Here is a 20,550-nt window from a genome sequence, read left to right on the forward strand (position 1 = left end):
TTTTTATAAAGCACAGACACTTTAGCTTTTTGCATAAGCTGCGGAAACACCCCAGTTGAAAAACATAAATTAGAATTGTAAGTAAGAAAGGGAGTGATCATTGGTAAAACATATTTCACCGGCCGAATCTGCATACCATCAGCATCACAGCTATGGCTATTTTTTTAATTCCATAAAGACAGTACACACCTCTTTATCAGTAACTGGCATAAAAAAAATGGAATCCATAGTTTTAAAGGTTATATTATCACATGCGGCATCTCTGCAGTTAATTTGAGGCAAATCAACAAACCTGTCATTAAATGCGTTTGCCAACGACACGCCAGTTAATTTCTTCCCTGCAGAAATAATGCCTTCTACACGATGGGACGTTTTGCCTTCTATAACTGAATTTAAGTTCTTCCACATAAGGTCGGAGCGGCCTACAAAGTTTCTAAAGGATTCATGATGGTAACGCTCCCTTGCTTTTCTCAGGGCGTTCGTCAGTTGATTACGGTACAATTTAAAAGTCCGAAGGTCATTGGGATCTCTAGTTTTTGTGAACTTTCTATATCGCGCATCTTTAACCTTTACATGTTCAAGTATATCTACAGTTATTAATGGTTCCGGATGCGTTTCTTCACTTTACTTAGTTTGAAAGAAAAATTGCTCTGATAAAGGCTTTTAAACCGCTCAAGAAAAAAATTGTACGTCTCATCGGGATCGCTCTTTGAAAAGATATCATCCCAATTTTTATTTGCCACAGATTCCGCGAACCTCTCCAAACCATCCGGCATAGCACACTGGACTTAAATATAAATTTAAAAATAAAAATGTTGTACCAAATAGTGCTCTAATTAAAAAAATACTGGAGTCACTTAAAACACGCGGGCCTAATGTATAAATTTTGGGCGTATTCAGATAAGGACAATCAAAGTGGTTTTACGTGTATTTTTGTTGGTTTTAATTCATTATTTTATGTGACGTAGCAATACATGCCACACACAGAACAGTCCTTACTTCTGCAAGATACGTTCTCGTTTCCGTGAAAAAAGTGGCGTATGAGAGAAGGTGAAAACGAGTTTCCTAATTGCACGTTGACGTAGGTAGCTACTGATTCAGCCAAGAAATGTGTACATGATCATGTACACATTTCTTGGTTGAATCAGTAGACAGACAGTGGAGAAGGCTAAACAGTGCTGGTTATGAGGATGAATTCGTAGGGAAGCAGTTATCCGTAAAATTCGCAGACGAATGTACAAGAGAATCAAAGCAAAGGCCAATATATATAGAACTATTGTAATTTCGTTTTATCACAAAATTTCTCACAACTTAAATACTTGCGCCAGAAAGTTCGATGTGGAGCTGGTGTTTAGTTCGGATTATAAGTTGCGTAAGCTTCCACCCTTCCACAAAAGTGTAAGGGAATGCACAAAAACGCATCGAGAAAAGTCTATTCCGTGTGATAATGGAGTGGTATATGAAATCCCCCGGGAATGTGGCTTTAAGTATGTGGGGCAGACGTCAAGGTGTATCAATGACAGATTGACTGAACACAAAAGAGATGTCAAAAACAACGTGGCTAATTCGGAAATAGCGAAACATGTTCAAGAATGTAATCATTGTATACCACGCTGGTCCGAAACAGAGATAATACACAGGGAGTTAAACGACATCAAAAGGGTTGTAAAAGAAACAATAAGAATGAAATCGATGGGCAACTGCATTAGTCAGGTGTCGTTACAGCTTAGCAGCAGTGCAAAACATTCTTGCGGATTTGAGAGTTTTGTAAAATGGTTGTTGAATGTGGAAGGGTGTAAGTGGTTTTCTCCTTTGTGTCTTCGGGTGGGGATCAGGTGGATTGGTATCTTTTGTTGCCGAGATGCTTTGAGATTGTGGGCCGGAGAGTAGAGGGGGAGGGTGTGTTATGTACGCGAAGGTTCGGTCAATTGTCTTCCGGGAGATGGGAGCCAGGGTGTGTAGCTTTGTGGAAAACGTCAAGGTTGTTCAAGGTCGTCTGACAATTGTGGTGGAAAGAGATGAGACCTTTGTTATGCTTTGCCTTTGGAGGTCGAGAAGGTCGAGAAGGTTCTGTGGTGAAGTTTGTGGAGTGTATATGAGAGGGTGACCAAATAAACTTGTTTTTAGCTGTGTTAGAGACGGGTCCTCGACTGTTCATTTTTCTTCTACTTTGAAACTTTCCTCTTTTCCTGCCTCAGTCTCGGGCTAAGAAAAAAATGGTTACCAGGAGATGAATCTCTTAATAAAAAGTAAACGTTCATGCCGTAATTATTTGAAAGCCATTAAATCGAGCCGCTCCACTGCGGTTCCAAGCCATGTGTTTCCTTGCCCTCGCGGCACGTCGTATACTAATAAAACGTTATATGAATTTATTTCTGATACGTTTATTGGACACATTCATATCAGTTGGCATATGTTGCATATGAGTTTTTTATGTCACATATCAGTTTTGGGGTATTTTATATCAGTTTCATATATCGCATATCATTTTTTGTATATTTCATATCAGTTTGATATGTCGCATATCAGTTTTTGTATATTTCAAATCAGTTCTTATATAGATTCATATAATTTTTTTCAGTAGGAGAAACGGAGCGAAGAAGCAACTCCTTTTGTATTGGGGCATTTCTCGGCGACCTTCGAAAATACATTAGAAGTAGGTCTTTGAGCAGAACGTTTGGGCAGAGTATATCATGCTTTTTGTACTTTCATCGAAGAGACACGCGCTCAACTGTTCCGACTGGTTTTCGCATTGCGCCCGGATCTTTGTTTAAAATCGAAAAAGTCAACTGTATGCAATCTTTGCACGATTAAAGAAAAACAATAATTTTGCCGAAGCTTTTTAAACTGCACTTAATATATCTTTAACAACCGGTAATTCCAAATTTGTAAAAAAAAATGTTGCCTATATTGCTTCAAGGTAAAAAATAATCACTTAAAAAGGTATCGTTTGGGGGGAGGGGGGGGGTACTGTCCTAACGACTAGTAGTCGGTGGCCTGCCGTCGACTATACTCGTTTTCATGTCAAGAAAGAAGCAAGTTTTGCGTATTGTTCATACGCCACGCGAAGTAGTTCTTACGAGATTTGGTTGTCGGAGGAGAAGCGATGATTTTCTGCGTTTGCAGCGGGTTCGCCTTGTTAAGATAACATATATCTATTCTAAAATTAGGTTTCATATATCTTAATTCTCTACACAAACGGGGAAATTAGTAATGCGAAGAGCCGGATTTTTTTTTTTACTTCAGTTCTTGAGGTGAAAACAAGTGTAGTTGTTAGCACACTACCCCTCCCCCACAAATGGTAACTGGTTCAGCGTTTCTTTATTGCCTTATAACAAAATACGGCAACATATTTTTTAGACATTCATAATTACAGTTCCTCAAAGATTCATGAAATGCAGTATAAAAATATCTATAACTATTTTCACTGTTGCACGGGGATTGCATACTTTTTACTTTTTCGATTAAAAAAAACATCTTCCGGGCGCAATGCGAAAATCAGTTACAGCAGTAGGGGGCTTAATGTAATGTACTATTTCCTCGTTAGCTGAGCAAACGCTTTCCTACTAGGCTGTTAAAAAAAAAAGATTTCCCTTTGCATGTGTCCTTCAAGCAATATCAGCCAACCAACTAAAAAAAAAAAAAAAGCTCATGTTTCTTTTTATAGTACTTCATGGTGCCCGGATGTTTACATGACCAGGTACGGCCACTATGGCATTCGGTGGTGGAGTGCTACTAGTAGTTAATATAATCACTGGACCCCGGGAAAGTAGCACCAAGCTCACCGTATGGTCGACATTTTGGTTCATAGAATGAACAGTTTCTTTTTGATATCCCCATTCTTTGTGAGTCGGTCTGAAGTCGCGGTGACAGGTTGCTTTATGAAGACATGTCTTGTACACAAAGATTTGATTATCCAGACAACGGCAAAATAACAGTTTCGCACCACCACAATGTGGGGCGTCGGTGCTTGGTGGCACTGGAAAAATAATTTCCCTGTCTTGAAATACCCATGAAGAGCAATACCATCATAAGGAATATGCGGAGAAAGCTATGACTGATAAGTGCATTGGATACACAGCGCCAAAGACGCTTATATTTGGGATAATATAGTAAGGGTGACGTCGAACTGGTGAATGTTAATGAATGTCACATCTGCCCCAGTCTCAGATTTGTTCAACATGATTAACGTTTATATTGGCGAGTAACGTTTTCAGGACGATGACGCTGCATAGCAATTTTGTCACGACTAGGGTGCCTTCACGTGCGCTTTCCTTAGGGTGGTGGAATACTTGGTACTACCTGATGCCGACAGCACGTGCTCCCTAGAAATTGAGGGCCCTTCCACCCCGTGAAGAGGGAAGGCCAGCGAAGCTGGCGCTCTGGTGGGATTTGCTAAGTTGGGGTTTAGCTAAATTGGGGATTTGCTATGTTGAGTGCGCCGCACAGGTGGCTGCCGAAGAGCGCGTGGCATTGCATAATGTCAGGGAATAGAGAGACGCCGCGCATGGCGAGGAGTATACACTACTCGGGAAAGAGGCGGCGGAGGTCGAGAGGAGTATGAAGTGGTGCATACGTCGTTGTGTTTGAAAATTGTCGTTCTACGCTCGGTCTGTCGCCGGAGATGATCCGCCAGAGCCTAGCCAAAGACAGCTTCGCTGTACAAAATACAAACAAATGGCTGTAAAACACTGTCGTCGTAGCACCCTCAATGCCAAAAGCTTGTGCACGGAGGCGCGCTCGCTCACGCTCAGGAACAAAAAAGAAACGAAAGCGCTGGGAACAAGATGATCAGATGGCATCACCCTAAGCAAAGCACATATGAAGTCGACCTGGTCGCAATAGGTTAAGAGCGAACCTTCCGAAGCTTCAGTGGTTCGAAAGGACCTATATGGTTATTGTCATGGCAATAAAGACGAATCAGCTAATCGCTGGTGAGGTTTCTGTCGTCTATAAGTTAGTACCTTCCTCTGTACTCTTAGCAGGCAGTCAAGACAATGGCGCTACTTTCCCGGGATACAGTGAGTTTAGCTGTTATGACAGGAACCCCCAAAGGTAATCGGCTGCAACATAAACCTGATTACACGTTTATACTTTAAAGCACAGCTCTTATAGGCGCCCGTTTCCGCCCTGAGCGGCGTCACCGTCGCTGTCGGCGTAACTGCGCGTTGCATTATGGAAAGCTTTCCATAATGCCGTGACACGTGACGTCACGTGTGACGTCATGAGGGCAAAATTTTCCTGGGGAATTTGGTGGTAAATTTTTCCGCTAAATTGAGCGGGAAAATTTTACCCTCGTGACGTCACACGTGACGTCTCGCCTGACGCCACACATGGCGCTCTCCTACGTACCCTCTCCTCCTCCGCCCCAAGAGCTGCGCTCTAATTCGGCATTACAGAGGGTTGTAAACGTCTCTCATTTTTTTTAACTTAAAACGTGTTCCCGTAAATTTTTATTTAGCAGCTGCTAAGGATCCATGAAATCAAGTTTTAAGAACAACGAGGATGCTTATTTCGTTATTGCTATACAAGGTGTCGCAATCAAGACTTTTTTAATCGTCAAAACACACCAGGGAGCACCGCAAAAATGGCATACAACATAAGAACGCTGCATATTTTGTTAAACGTGCCCAGACTGTGATACACCACTGCGCAAAACATTTGATCTCAAACATTTAATTCTAACATGTTGTAAAATTATCCAAAATGCCTCATTATAAATGAGTTCCTCAAAAAGACAAATTTTCATCATATTTCTACTGAAATATAAGCTCCTATAAAAATATTCTAGAAGATTTGGTGACAAAGCCAAATTCTCATTTTATTTATGTTTGAGTATAAGCTCAAATAAAATAAATTTGTTATTTTAGAAGAGTTGCTGAAAAAGCCAAATTCACATTACACTTACCATTGAATTTAATATCAAATCAAATTAATTTTTCTCATTCAAGTTAACACATTTTTGTGCATTACGCATAAAAATGACGACGGTGTTTAAAGTAGTATACTTTACTTCCTTGACCTTGAATTTGCGTCGACTCGCACTTGGGAAAGATGCAGGTTGAGCCTCCACTGAGACGCGATCTTTTCATATGAAAACTAGAAAGTACCTTGCAAGAGTAAGGTGCGTTCCCTTGTTTCTTCGTAAAAAATATTAATTGAACACAAAAATATAGAAACATGACACCCCTCTGACTGTCCTTATCTGGAGACACTCTGGTACGAATAATCGCAAACGATACTTGTACAAGTCAATGTGGCGATCTCTGGGAGAGTGTAACGTTTTGTCAGGGTTAAGTACATTTTCTCGTAAATTTTCGATGCCATGAAGTGAAAGAAAAAAATGTTTTATAATCAACTCTGGACAAAAGCTGTTTTCATATATTTTGAAAACAGAGTTTAATGGCAACCACACTCGGGCAAGTATATGAGGTAGCTCTCACAAAGGAAACGCAGCTGTCGCAATTTGTCTAGCGATGTACGCATTATCACATCGAAAAGTGCCGTATTTTATATACTTCGTTGTCTATGCCTGTCTAAACGTTGTTCTTGTACGTCGTGCAGACAATCCAAAGTTAGAGACTAGACAAGAGTTCTTTTTTTATCGCTTTTTATGACGAGGAACGAAGAACTGTAAATGGAAGAGTGTGTCAATTAAGTTATATGTATTATGCAAGCTTCTTCGTGACGCAATAAAGTGGGATTTTGTCAAGGTGTAATTTGTATGAAAATTCGTTTACCTTCGGACAAGGCACAAATTGCGGACCATGCACCGTGTGTTACTATGCGCAAGCCTCCGGGTGTGAACTACCCAAGGAAATACTTTTAATCACTCAAAAATATCTGCGTGGACTTTACACTAAATCAGTACCCAGTGTATAATCCTGCTTTTTGGATCTAATTCTGAAGAATAAGGTGTACAGTTTTACTTACTCTTAAACCCTAACAATATTGCACTTACACCGCGCAAGCTTTATACTTGGTTTCACTCTAGGTTCAACATGGGCCAACGATATTTGACCCGAGACCGGTTATATCGAAGTCGGTTATAACGAAATAGTGGATATAGCGAAGTGATTTCCGATTCCGGTTGACGTCGCTATATCTGGTCAAGAGGGTATGGCCATAGTTTTCGTCGCCTTTCTGCGTTTGCTATGACCGGTGAAACAAACCAGGCGCATGGTCCGTCTTTCCTCGCGACATTGGTCTAGCTCTATCGGATGGTAGCATTGGCAGCGGACAGATTATAGCCACCTATCTAGAAGACCGACAACGACTGGTCTATCCCTTAGTTATTCGGCGCATGTGTTTACCTCACGCATGGCCAGCTGCGCAGCTCTGAGGGCAGGTTCGCCGTCCTTGGTGAAGAATTGTTGGTTGGCGTGCAGGAGGCCCGGAACCTCGCCCTTGCAGGACTCGTGGAACTCGCAGTTGTCTCGGCGGAAATTCCACGTGCACGGCATCAGGAAGAGCTTGTCCGGGTTTTCGTTGAAGATGACGTTCACAATATCCTGGTCAGCCCACTTAAGGCGCGAACCGTACTGCTCCAGAAGCGGTTCCATCCTCGACCCCCAAGCGAAGTTTCGCATCCTCGTCAAATTCATCGGCATCACTCCAGTGTTCACGCCTGCAATTCATTGTTCGCAGGATGAGAACTTAAGCCAGCTTAAAGGGGCCCTGAATCATATTTAAGCATCTATCTTTCTTGCGGTTCCCACGTCTCTTCGGGTTCGGGTAAGCCAGCGGGCACGAAGAAAGTTACTAAATATTAGTGTGTCATATTTTAACCGAACGACGCGGAAACCTCCTCCACCGACGCGGGCGACCCGCGGTACCGAAAGCGCGCGATATGTGACGTCCTTGGTCCTGGGCTTACTACTGGACGGAGCCGCTGAAGCTTCTTTTTAGTTGAAATACAAAATATAAGTGGCGCGAACCGTTTCAATTATTTATAAAAGTAGTTTTTGTTCAGTATTTTAGATCAGAAAAGAAACAAGTGCTGTTTATTAAGTACGTAAACAAGAAAAAACCCGTCCACTTACCCGCCACCAAGTGGTGGAAAAGGCGCGTAAACTAGAAAGGTGTAGTGGGATCAGTCACCGACGAGCGGCGAGCGTAGAAAGGTCCCGGATGTACCCGGCGGCGCTGCGGTCGTTGCAGGCTCGAAAATCCGACCGGTTCCGAGCGTTCCGAAGGCCTTCGGCGAGAAGGCTTGGCTTGCAGTTCGAACGTTTGGCAGTATGGCAGCGCGAAGTGGCTCCCGTTCTAAACTGATCTTTACCCCGTGTTTGCTGTCGCTTGTGGCCAATGAAGTGTCATGCCGAATTAGTGTTTAATCGCGCAGCAATTACAATGCGAGCTGCCCTGGCTGTCCACTTCATACAGCCTATCCAGAACATGATTTAGCGGCGCCCTATCGAGCCGTCGACACGGAGTGCGGCAGCCGTGAGCGCTCGCTGGGGTTACTACCCCTCCTCTAGTTCACGGCCACTCAAGCAACCAAGATCGTCATGAAGGTGGTTATTCTTGCTTGTTTTTGAAATTTTAATATGCCTATAATTTTTAAGATAAAGCGAAATTCTAGAAAAGTTTCATTAAGTTACTACGTTCAGTGAGCTCAGGATCGGTGCAAATTAAAAACCAGCAAACAAGTCCTTGCAGGGCCCCTTTAACGAAGCAGCCGCAAATTAAAAAAAGGCGCGCCTTTAATTTACTGCTCAAACGTCGCGTATGCAGAATGCATCAGGAATATGCAGGGCTTTACAGACTGCTTAAAAGAAAAAAAAAATTTCTCGAACTGAAGGTCCGGTTCAGTCGTTATAGCGATATCGATCGCGGTGGATGTCATACGGAAAGAATTTAACGTGATAATTAGCAAATGAGGGACCTAAATAACACTAATTAACTTAATTCATTTTAATAAATAATAATAAATAAGTTCATATGCTGGAAGAGGCCAGATCGCTAAAGAAACATTGGTTTGACACACTTGTTGTCCAAGCAAATAAAAATGCGACAATTAGTCATATATGGATATTCTACAAGTGTTACTCTAAAACTAAAATCCGCACGCGCTAATACGACCACATTCACATACAAGCATCATGTTATTGTGAATAATTTGCATTGAGTTTAAATTATAATGGCTCAAAAATATATACGGACCGAATCGGGGCTCCAGAATCATTGGTGACAATATTCACAGGTGCGAGCTCATTCTCCGAAATGCGTATGCAAATAATATTCGAAGTCAAACCACCAAGAAATAAACTTCAAAATAATAAAAATATACAAATATGTGACAGCACTGAAAGAGGGATGTAAAAAACTGGCAAAAAAAAAAGAACTGAAAAATAACTTCATAGACAATTCAAATTCCCAACCTAGGCTGAAAGCTGGAGCTAAATTTTGTTTCTTTCAATATTTTGGCATGTTTACGTTATTATTTTCTGCCTCGTACCGCAGACGGCGCTACACGGCGCAGTTGAGGTAGGCGTCAACCAGGATTGTCTCTTAGCCCGCAGTGTAAGCAGCAAAACAACAAACAGTGCGACTCTATTTATGTTGTCCGCGTGTGCGGGTGCGTGTCTATCTGTGCGAATGTGTCACCCAGTGCTAGGCCGCTTGTGCGAGCGCTAAGGCTTTCGAGAGGTTGCGTTGGCGCCGCAAAGTCTTGCAAAAGTAATTGTAATTGTGCCTCATATTTTGCAATTACTGACGCTAGAAAGTAATTAAATTACAATTACAATTTCTTTTAGCCGAAAGTAATGACTTACAATTACAAATTACAAGAAAGTAATTATATTTCAGTATTTCAATTAGTGTAATTTAAAGACTGCCCAAGTGCCGTCCAAGTGCGGATCGCGGATCCCTCGTAAGATGACCCCCCCCCCCCTCCCACCCCACTCTTGCCCCTTTCCGCGTTTCCCCAGGAATGAAGGAAACGATCGCAGAATAAAGAAAAGCTGCGGTTTGGCAGCCATGTGCCCCCATACGTACAGTCGAACCGCTATTCACTCGTATGTTTCCAGAGATCCTGTTTATTTCATTCTTCGAGAGAGTTTGGCGGACCCTAGGGGAAAGGCACAGGGACTGTCAACCCCAGGCCATGCGTGCACTTTGGCCTGGGGTCGAGGAAATATTCTGTCACGCGGCCTTTGTCACTCGCCGGTGATACATATCCCCTTTAGATAATGGATGTTCCCTCTATAACGTTTCTTGTTAGAGGTCGCAAAGCCGAGGTTGAACTCATCCATAGCTTCCACTAGTTACAGATGTTATGTTAAAGTTCACAAAAAACCGGGAACATTCGCATTGTTATTTTTACCGGCTTACAATTGTGACCCACAAGCTGTTTTTTTAGGCTTTGGGGCGGAGGGGGGGATGACTAGGGCAGCGGTTAGTGAAGGCGCGTCTGGAACGCATGCATGGAAGAGCAAAATGTTTACTGTACCAAATTCGTGCCTGGATTGCAAAAGGGGACATGTGCACATGACTGTCAGCTAAATGACTGTCAGCTAGGAGGAGCTGGAGCACCATCATTATATCTTCAGCTGCCTCTACGGTATTCTCCCTGCTCTGTCGAGACAAAAAGTTAATTTTTGCCTACGTCTAAACACCCATGGCGAAGTTGTGACGAGGTTCTGAGGCTGTCGTCGCAGTAACGTCCAAGAAGAAATGCAAGTAAGAAAAAAAAAATTGGAGATTCCTTCCTGAGTGGGAGGAAGATTTCGCTTTCGGGGAGAAAAGCAGTAAGCCCCTTTGCTTCATCTCTAATGTTGCAGTTTCGTACCACAAGGCAAGCAATGTTCAACGGCAATATGAGACCGATTACGAAACCCTTTCTCGGGACTATCCCGCTTCATCTGAGCTGAAAAAAGCAAAACTGACCCAGCTCAAATTCCGACTCTAGAATCAGCAATCCTTGATGAAGGCCTTCAGCAAGGAATCTGACTTAGCAGCCGAAGCAAGCTTTGCAATCGCCTGGAACATTGCTCGTACCAATCGAGCTTACTCGGAAGGAGAGTTTGTAAAAACCAGCATCTCCGACGTCGTGGCATTGTTGGATCCAAACAACAAGAATCTTCTAAGGTTGGTCAACCAAGTCCCAGTTTCACGACATTAGGTTGAAAGACACATTTCACAGCTAAGCGCCGACGTCGTCGACAACCTACAGGAGGGCCTAAACAGCTGTAAAGCATTCATCTTAGCCTTTGATGAATCTACGGATATACAAGACAATTATTGTTATTGTAGGGAATATTCGCAACTTTCACGACCTATAGGGGGCGTACTGGTGCCTATCAAAATAGCTGTCATCTGGATGATCGTCGTAGAACAGCAGTACGAGGCTGGGCTTCCGACGCGTGGGTAATTCCAGTTTTGCTGTATACGAGCAGTATCAGAGCCTTGCTTCATTTTTTCACGTCAGGAAGGTGTAGGCAAGCAACTGTATTCTGAAGCCGATCATGCAGGAGCTAGGGAGCGCGACTCTCACACCGCGGAACCACCATCGCTGAAAGTTACGAATAGCGCAAAAGTAAACTCACTCACACTGGAAATACACGCACACCAGAAAAACGGTCACTCACGTTGCGCTGACTTACAACTCAGTTTGCATTCTCGTCTTTTTTCTTTTTCTTTTACCCGTAGTAAAATCGTCATTTCTCACTTTGTTGTCTTCTGTACAAAACAAATAGCAATGTCTATCACACATTACCTTCGGGCGTCTTAAGTACGCCCCAACAACAGTCGGTTTCCCAACCCCCTCCCCAAAACGCATTCTACTACTACTTTCAAGATATAACAATTATGTTTCAGTTGGTGTTATAAATGGACTACTAACACAAGTGTCACTTCTTTTCATGATGTTAGCTGCCTCAATTATGTCGCGTGTTAATTGGTGATAGTTCTTTCCAATTACGGCGCTATTTTCGAAGTCCGCAGTGCACCCACAGTCACGGAAGTGAATGTCAAAAAGTCATGAGTTTTAATACTGGTAAAAGTGACTGCCCAAAAGTTCTGATTTTATTACGGTTAAAAAAAAAGATGAAAATACAAACTGAGTTGTAAGTCAGCGCGACGTTAGTGACCGTTATTCTGGTGTGCGTGTATTTTCAGTGTGAGTGAGTTGACTTTTGCGCTAATTCCTACAATGTGAATATCCATACATGACCAGTAACAGCTTGCAATATTTGTTCGTTATGTTTCATCTAAAGAAAGCGTGAGATCAGAGCTTCTGGACGTGGTAGCCCTCAAGGAAAGCCCTCGTGGTGTTGACATTAATAATGCATTGTTATCAACGTTGGAGAAAATGGCGCACCGTTCATTCACGAGGGCGCCCATCAAACCAATCTGGCATCGTTGCTGCGAGGCGGCAATGCAGTTGCCTCGCCTCAGACACAATCACATGGTCCTGTCGCCGCGGGGTCGATCGGGATCTCGAACTCGGCTCCCGACGTGCCGCTTTTTCTCCTATCCACTGGATGGCGCTGCACGCGCCCCAGGGCGGGCAAGGAGAAACCTCCTCGCCCATCGATCGAGATATAGAGGGGGGACCGGGGGCCAAATAGTCTCTTAGGACTCCGGGCGGGCTCTGGGACAGGCAAGTGCGTGCGACGAGATCTGGGGTAATAGCGGGACACGAGGCTTGAGGGCCCTTTTTGTGTTTAGCTTTGGCTTCACGTGCGTTTGTGAATATTTGTGTAATGTCGCGTGTATTTGTAGTTTAGACTGAGTGCTTTAAGTGTTGTGTCTTATGTACCAATAAAAGGGGAGCGGAATCCTGCTCCCGTGAAAGAACCAGGCTTCACTTGGGTTGTTGACGCACCACGTGGGAAATGGCAAGTCGGCGGCGGTACGCGATTTCTTACAAGACGTTCGACGTTCCTCTGCAGAAACTTGTCGCTATTGCCACTGATGGTGCGCCTGCTGTGGTTGGTAAGAACGCGGACTTGGCACGTCTTCTGCGAAGCGACTCCAGCATTCCAGATTTTCTCCTAATTCATTGCATTATCCATCGTGAGCACCTGGTGGCGAAGCACTTCAGCTACGAAGACGTCGTAAGCTCCGTCCTTCGAGTCGTCAACTACATACGATCGAATGAAAAAACCCGCCAACAATTCTGCAACTTCCTCGACGAACTGAAACTTCATGAAGCGCCCACAGACGAATCGTTTTCCTGTGCTGTACGTTGGCTGTCAATGACCAACGTACTATAACGTTTTATAGATCTCCTGAAGCCAATTTTAGCTTTTCTGGAGGCAAAAGAGAAGCGAAGTCCCGAACCTAAGACGCAGGTTGGTGTGTCGATCTCAGTTAGCTCACTGACGAAGTTAAAACTCTAAACATGTCGTTGCAAGGAAAAGATAAGTGGTATTGAGATTTGCCCAAACTGTCTTCAGCTTCCAAAACAAGCTAAGTCTTTTTTTTTTCTCAGAAAGGCCTGAAAACAAAGCGCCCGATCCACTTCCCGCGACTGAAGAGCATGCTGGATGGTGAACCTGAGTCTGAGCTGACCGATGCTAAGATCAGGTAATATTTCGTTTAGCTTGAGGAACTCGAGAGGAACTTTCACTCCAGGTTCATAGATATGCACCAACTCAAGCCCTGTTTCGCGCTTCTGATGAATCCTTTTTTGGTTAACGCATAATGCGTTGAGTGTCGATTGTCCAACCATGGAAAGCTTGGCAGGAGTTGCAGGAGCCTTTGAAATGGAACTGCTTGAACTACAAGAAGAAAAAGGGCTAAAGACATTTTAGCGGCAGGCGCCAGAAGCAAGATATCCCCACGCCAAGCTCGCGGTCTAGAAAAAATTCTCCATGTTTTGATCCACATACTGCTACGAGGCTCTGTTCTCAACAATGAAGGCGGTAAAGTCAAAACAACGCGCGGCCCTTACGGTCGACCACCTGACTGAGCTGCTCCGGAGCGCAACGACGTCGTTCGAGCAGAACTTCAAGGGGCTTGTTTCACGAATGGGGAAGCCGCACACAGGCACACAATGAGCAACCGCTGCATGAGTGTAATTCACTGTGCCCGCAGCCGAGATAAATGAAAAAAAAAACCTGCTACGCCGCCTTTTTACTGCGGCTCTTCACTAAACTGGTTTTCTTTTATTGCTCCTTGCATATGTTCCTTGGGGAGAAGGGGGGGGGGGGCATACTTTTGTCCAGGTCTGGACAAAAGTATGCCCCCCCCCCCCCCCCTGGACAAAAGTTTTGCTCTCCCCCTCTCCCCCCGCGGCTCTTGAAAATTTCGAGGTTTTGCTCGCGGATCTTAGGCCAGGTCAGCCTGGACACCCCTGTTCTGTACATTATCCACCAGGATTGCGGCACCTAACGCGCCGGCTTCTTTGACGTGATTCTGTTGCCACTTCGGAAGCACGTTTCATGTATGAGCGAAATAGGACGCCATAGACCATTTTCTTTGAAAACGCCAGCACGCGGTGTCCAATTTCTGACATCGCAGTGAACTTCCGATTAAAAAAAATAATAAACAAATCCCACGTTAAAACCGCTTCTTAAAACGTCGATGAAAGATTCAACCACCAATTCTCCAGGTGAACGCAAAAAAAACCAAGGAACGCGAGATTCGTTCGACGTTTTCGAATCGTCTTGTAAGCCAACTTGTCTCCTCCAGAACGTGAAATCCTACAGCCGAATCGCTAACCGCCGAATTCACAAACTTTACTTCAATTGAGGCGCCCCTTCACATCCTGGAGGAAGGCGTGAGGGCCCGCACTGGCCGATTGCGACAACGGATAGGCGGCCTAGGCTGCTCATCCGTCCTCGCGATTGGACAGCGCCGGCCCTCACACCTTCCTTGAGGAAGAGGAGGGGCGCCTCAATTGAAGTAAAGTTTGTGAATTCGGCGGTAAATCTCCCACTTCGTTGTCCGTGTAGCATTTATGCTTTCTAGCACAGCTCATATAAGGAAGATGCAAAGAGGGAGCGACCAGAAGTCGTTTGGGACGCAAGGAACATTTCATTTCTGTAAAGAGTACAAGGGCCTAGACCAGTCGCAGGCCCATTCCAGGCATCGTAGCCGTGTCAGTCGTGGAGGAGGCTTCGGTCGTCTTTCTAAAAGAATTGCCTTAGCTAAGACAAGGTGGAAGAAAGCACTGCCAAAGCTATCGCACGAGTGGAGTGGCGTCTCAAATTGAGTCTCAAGCGCTCGTGCGCCCCAGGCTTGGCAGGCGTTCGTTCATCCAGTCTCAGCTAAGAGTGGTCTGTTGCAAGCCGATGCTGGATATCTGGCTCTCCGCGTTCGGATGTTCGGCACATAAACGTATACGTTTGATGGCGAGCAGAGGACTTGAGTCGTGCGCCAGCGTCCGAGGCACTTGGTCCGGTCGTATTGACCGAAGTGAAGCTGCCCACCGGCAACTCCGCACAGGAGTGGCCTTGGACAGCGGTGGGAAATCCGTTCTCCACAAGATGCATTCACGTACGTCGCGCAATTTAACACAAAGTGAACTGTTTCCCACTCAGAAGTATCGCACTTCAATTCAAATTCTTTATTTGTCTTCAAATTGGAGAAGGGATACGTAGATAAAAGCAACTCTATTGCTGCATGACGAGCCTCTATCATCCTCAGCAGCGACAAGGAAAAGCAACCACAAACATAATATTTGTTTTAAAAGTAACGCAAAAAAAATATTCTTAAAAATTGTAAAACACGAAAAATTTAAATCACACAACAAGTTCAGCAATTATATATGCAACCATAGACGAATGAATCCCAAACGAATAATGACCGTATTGTTTAGCAGAACCATTCGGAATTGAAATCCTAAGCGCAAAAGAAACAATTTAAATGTCCAGGAAGGGCACATTATAGCATCTGAGTGCCGTAAGTTGTTGTGCAGTACGTTACCATCTATGCCTTAGACCTAAGAGTCTCATATGCTGCTTCAGTATGCTATAGGTGAGAGATTACCATGTAAAAATTTTCATTGTGTTTTAAATATCGTTCGTATGAAAGAGCACGTTTATATTTGTGATGATTTGGAACTGACATACTATTTGTTTACTAAAGAGCAGTTTCGTATAACTATTATACCTAACGCGACACATATTACGAATACCATTTTTGTAGTATATGTATTTGCTTAAGATTTGTGGAAGTTTTGGTTCTTCAGAGTAAGAAGCAGTACTTCTGTTCTGCGCAGAAAAGATGATTGTATATTAAAAGCATTACCGAGGTGGGAAACATACTTCTACATTTATATATATTACGTACAGCCCTTGCGAGTTTATTAAATAGATGTTTCACAGCGTCATTCCAGACCACGAACGTATTAAATGTTATTCTCACTAATTTTACACTTTCTACTATATCTATATTATTTGCACCAAGCGAGAGCACGGTCGTGGGAAGACAGTTTATTTCGAGATCTAATACGCCGGCTTTTGGTTTGTTGACACTAATTTGTAAAGAATTTTATGTCGTCTAATCATTTAGCCTAATTAAAAATTTATCTGCATCGTGTATAACTCGCCGCCTTCGAAAGGTGATGATGCCGTGGGATGGCCCGATAATACGAACCGCCGGCGGACATTTCATTACACCAGTGGGAAGGTATACTGTGCGCGTGGACATCCACGGGGAGACCTGTCCCGTGAAATTCGTCGTCCTCAAAAACTGCTCTAGAGACGTCATCCTTGGCATAGACTTCCTCTGTGAGTACGGTGCCGTGATCGACCTTGGAGCAAACAGGCTGACGCTGCGAAAGCCCGCTCTACCTCCCGAGGGATCCAAAACGACGCCTGCCGCCGTCCGAGTCATTGCGGACCACGTGAACCTGTCGCCACGGTCGAGTGTTCTTGTGCTCGTCGTGACCGATGCAGTTGCCAGCGGGAAAGTCCTTCTGGAAGGCAAGAGCCCCCGTCGAGTCAACTACCGGCTGTGCCAAAGACGACGGCGACGAAGATGGTTACTTTTATTGGCGCAGTGAGCATTCACGGTATGGCAGCGCTCCGGCGGGACGATCCTGAGCTGCGCGCACTGATCGACCAGTTGGAGGGACGAGGGGGTACGATTCCCCGAGCTTTCTCACGTGACCTGCCCAGATTCGCCGTCCCGAGAGGTATCCTCTATAAAGGGAACTTCGGGGGCAGCAACTCGACGTGGCTCCTGGAGCTTCCTACTAGTCTTCGAGACGAGGTCTTCCAAGCCTGCCACGACGACCCAACACCTGGTCACGTTGGCTACAGCAGGACTCTTGCATGGATACGAGAAAAATACTACTGGCCCAAGCTCCCGAACACCGTATATACACCTCTACGTCCGTTCGTGCCGCGAATGCCAACGACGCAAGAAACCACCGACGAAGCCGGCAGGTCTCCTGCAACCGATCGCTCCCCCGACTGCACCGTTCCAGCAAATTGGAATATATCTTCTTGGACCTTTCCCACTGTCGACGCAGGGAAACCGTTGGAGAATCGTGGCAACTGATTATCTCACCAGGTACGCCGAGACAAAAGCACTCCCGTCGGGGACCGCCGTGGAAGTAGCCAAGTTCTTCGTTGAGTCTACCGTCCTCCGACACGGCGCTCCCCAAGTCCTGATTACGGACCGAGGTTCCTCGCTCATGGCGCACCTGACACAAGAGATACTCCGCCTGAGCCACACCGACCACCGCCGGACCACGGCATACCACCCGCAGACACACGGGCTGACGGAGCGACTCAACAAGACCATCGCCGACATGATTTCGATGTACGTGGACGTGGAGCACAATATGTGGGATGAAGTGTCGCCCTACGTCACGTTTGCGTACAACACGGCGATTCAAGAAACTACTGGCATTACACCTTTTCAGCTGGTGCACGGCAGAAAGGTGACAACGATGCTCTACGCCATGCTGCCCCATGACCCGACGGACGACGGCACTGACGACGCCCAGCTGGTCACCCAACGGGCAGAAGAGGTACACCAGCTAGCCCGCCTTCGCATAAAGGACCAGCAACGTGTCGACGCTGGCCGGTACAACCTCCGTCGCCGCGACGTGGAGTTCCATCCCGGAGACAGGGTGTGGGTGTGAACGCCCATTCGCCGCCGCTGCCTCAGCGAGAAACTGTTAAAGCGCTATTTTGGACCCTACAAGGTCATTCGCCGCCTTGGGGACTTGAACTACGAGGTGCTCCCCGACGGAACTCGACCATCAGGACGTCGCCAGCCACGACCCGAAGTCGTCCACGTAGTTCGACTCAAGCCGTTCTACGCGCGTTAGGATTGTGACACCGAATGTTTAGTTCGTTTCACCGTAAATTGTTTTAGCCATTTCTGTTTTCCTTTCGCTTTGCATCGGGACGATGCACTTTTAAAAGGGGGGATAATGCCGCCCGCAGGGTCGATAAAGAAACGCTCGGTCACGAAATTCTAGAAGATGCGCGTTCATTCTCGCACCAGACGTAACTTTCCCCTTGCTTTCTTGTTCTCGAAAGTGTCAGTTCATCCTCGCTCCGAGCGCGCGACGCTCGAACTTTCTTTGCCGAACTTTCGAGATAGTGACGCACTGTAGATAAGCAGCTGCCCCCGACCTTGTCGAGTCAGTCTCGCTCGCGCTCTCGGTTTCGCCGCCGAATCGCCGCCTGCTTTTCTGCTGCCTCGACGCTCTTTCATTACTTATTTTTGGTTGGCACAAGTTCGCCCATCAAACCTTTATTTTCAGTTCACTGTTCTGTTTGTTGTCACCTTCATTCGTGACAATATATATTACGAACAGCCCTTGTGAGTTTATTACATAGATTTTTCACAGAGTCATTCCAGACCACGAACGTATTAAATATTATTTTCACTAATTTTACACTTTCTACTATATCTATATTATTTGCACCAAGCGAGAGCACGGTCGTGGGAAGACAGTTTATTTCGGGATCTAATACGCCGGATTTTGTTTTGTTGACACTAATTTGTGAAGAATTTGATGTTAGCGTTCAGAACCCGCAGCTGGTGGGGCAGTCGTTCCGTCGTCACGCCGTCCTTGAGTTTAAGGCGCACTATCCTTGTGTTCGCCTCAACGCCGCTGAAGTTTTCTTCGCGCCAGGTCTCCCTTTCCAGGCGTTCCACCTTCACAAAAGGCTTGAGTGCCTTACGAACGAGGTCGTATGGAACTTCAGCGGGCAGCCGACGAAGCTTCAGTCGCACTTTGGCCCTGTTTGGATCCAGAACAAGGCAACGCCTACCCTTAACTTAGAGCATTTTGCCTCCAGTAGCTTGTGCTTCGAGGCCAAGGAGTGGAATGTGACCACCGAGAAGTGGTTCCTCTGGTACAGTCCACATGCCTTGAGGTCCCGCAGCCCACCTGCGGTCTCGAGTCCTGTTTTGAAGTCCGCAATCATATACGGCCTTCCGGATATGTCACGATGTCACGGTGAAGGAACAGGGCGCTTGAAAAAGCATCGCCTCTTGGCAGGGCAGGCATTACCACCTGATACTCCTAGGACACGTCGCAAGCAAAGAAACCGCGGCCCAAGAGGGCCCTTATATCCGCTTTATCGGAGCAAGCCAGCCTTGCGTCAGTACTCGCCGAGCACCGGACACAGAATTCGCGGGGTAACCATTCGTCCACGCACGCGCTCGCTCGGCTACGCATGCGTGTTGCCGAGCAATATATCCTGACCATTATTGTACGATCGGACGTGTACAATCTGGCGAGTGAACAGCAATGTGCGTGAAGTCAGATCCAGGAGCGACGTCATGAAATGTTTCAATTACGTCAAACTCCTTTGAAATGCATATTGAGTTTTGGCCATGGCGAAGGGACATACCTCCGAATCGGGCAAGATGATGGCACCAGTGACTTCCAAAATGATCGTATAAACTATTAATTTATGAACAGCGAGAGGTCGCCCCGAACCGGTCAGACGATTCACGTTCACAGATGGGCGATGACGTTCCTGAGTTCTAGCAGAGAAATCCAGAGATCAGTGAGGGTGGTGCCATCGATCAATTGGGAAGGAGAAAAACAGTCGTGCCCCTAGTGGCTAAATTGAGAACTACACCGATAAGGACAACAACATAGAATCTTTCCTTGGGTTCTGAGGCAGCGCTCGGCATCTTTGTACACAAACTTTGCGTCCGCGTTCGGCTGGGGCTCGTGTTCAATCAATGAAGTTAAGCGCGGACGCTGCCAAACATTGGGCACCAGTCGTGCCCAATTTTTGTTCCGCGCTCAATCGAGAAAGATGAAGTAAACAATCCAGTGCACGTGCCTTCTGTTGCTAAACACAGAACTCTGGCAAACCGTACGTAGCATACTCCAATAGCTGAGCAGATAGATAGCGGCGGTCTTTGTAGTGCGAAGATTGCAGCTAGTTCATTTTGTATCAATGAGAAGAGACCTGTCTTAGCAGCACCTTCCGTGGCTTGTCATGATACAGCACTGCGCGCATCTCTTGCGTAGTCCCTTGGATTTGTCGTCGACACAAATGAAACGGTATAAAGCCCGAGGTGTCCACGGGGCGCAGGAGCAAAAAGAAATAAAAGAAAATATATATCTGTATAATGACAGTCTCCATAAGCCGTCAGATTTCCGGTAACACG

The 20,550-nt window shown here is 45.6% G+C and overlaps 1 protein-coding gene across 1 annotated transcript in view; it reads right to left on the bottom strand.

Moving 5' to 3' along the window:
• LOC120847535 (glucoside xylosyltransferase 1-like) overlaps positions 1-20,550 on the bottom strand; it is an 80,080-nt gene that overhangs the window by 10,129 nt on the left and 49,401 nt on the right. The window contains exon 4 of the mRNA XM_040219340.1: positions 7,314-7,627. Coding sequence (XP_040075274.1) covers positions 7,314-7,627 — 314 coding nt within the window. The remainder of the gene's footprint in view (positions 1-7,313; positions 7,628-20,550) is intronic.

The sequence above is a fragment of the Ixodes scapularis genome, unplaced genomic scaffold (assembly GCF_016920785.2).
Source record: "Ixodes scapularis isolate PalLabHiFi unplaced genomic scaffold, ASM1692078v2 PGA_scaffold2__306_contigs__length_199485367, whole genome shotgun sequence".
In the NCBI taxonomy this organism is placed as follows: domain Eukaryota; kingdom Metazoa; phylum Arthropoda; class Arachnida; order Ixodida; family Ixodidae; genus Ixodes; species Ixodes scapularis.